The sequence below is a fragment of the Eimeria tenella genome, genomic scaffold (assembly GCF_000499545.2).
Source record: "Eimeria tenella Houghton genomic scaffold, Eth_scaff1770, whole genome shotgun sequence".
Taxonomy (NCBI): Eukaryota; Apicomplexa; class Conoidasida; order Eucoccidiorida; family Eimeriidae; genus Eimeria; species Eimeria tenella.
Window position 1 is genome coordinate 3,756 of NW_013541599.1, and position 244 is coordinate 3,999.

A 244-nucleotide genomic window follows, 5' to 3' on the forward strand; every position below is an offset into this window, starting at 1 on the left:
CTGCTGCTGCCAGAGCAGCAGCGCAGCGCGCGCGCCCGCGAGGCGCAGCAAGTTGCTGCTGCTGCCTGCTTCCTGCAGCAGCAGCAGCACGTCGTCGGCCCGCGGCTCCAGCAAAGCTGCCCACACATCCTGCGGCCTGTGGCCTCTGTAGCTGCCGAAGACTTTGGGCCCAAAAGCAAAGTGGTGTCTCCTTACTGCAGCAGCAGCACGGAAGCGGGAGTTGATGCTGCGGTAGAGGCCGGCG

General features: G+C 66.4%; 1 protein-coding gene across 1 annotated transcript in view; it reads right to left on the reverse strand.

Moving 5' to 3' along the window:
* The window catches only part of ETH_00035455 (uncharacterized protein), a gene marked incomplete at both ends in the record, with an annotated part of 2,686 nt that overhangs the window by 812 nt on the left and 1,630 nt on the right, over positions 1–244 (reverse strand). Inside the window, 2 exon segments of the mRNA XM_013373819.1 lie at positions 1–72; positions 91–194. Coding sequence (XP_013229273.1) covers positions 1–72; positions 91–194 — 176 coding nt within the window.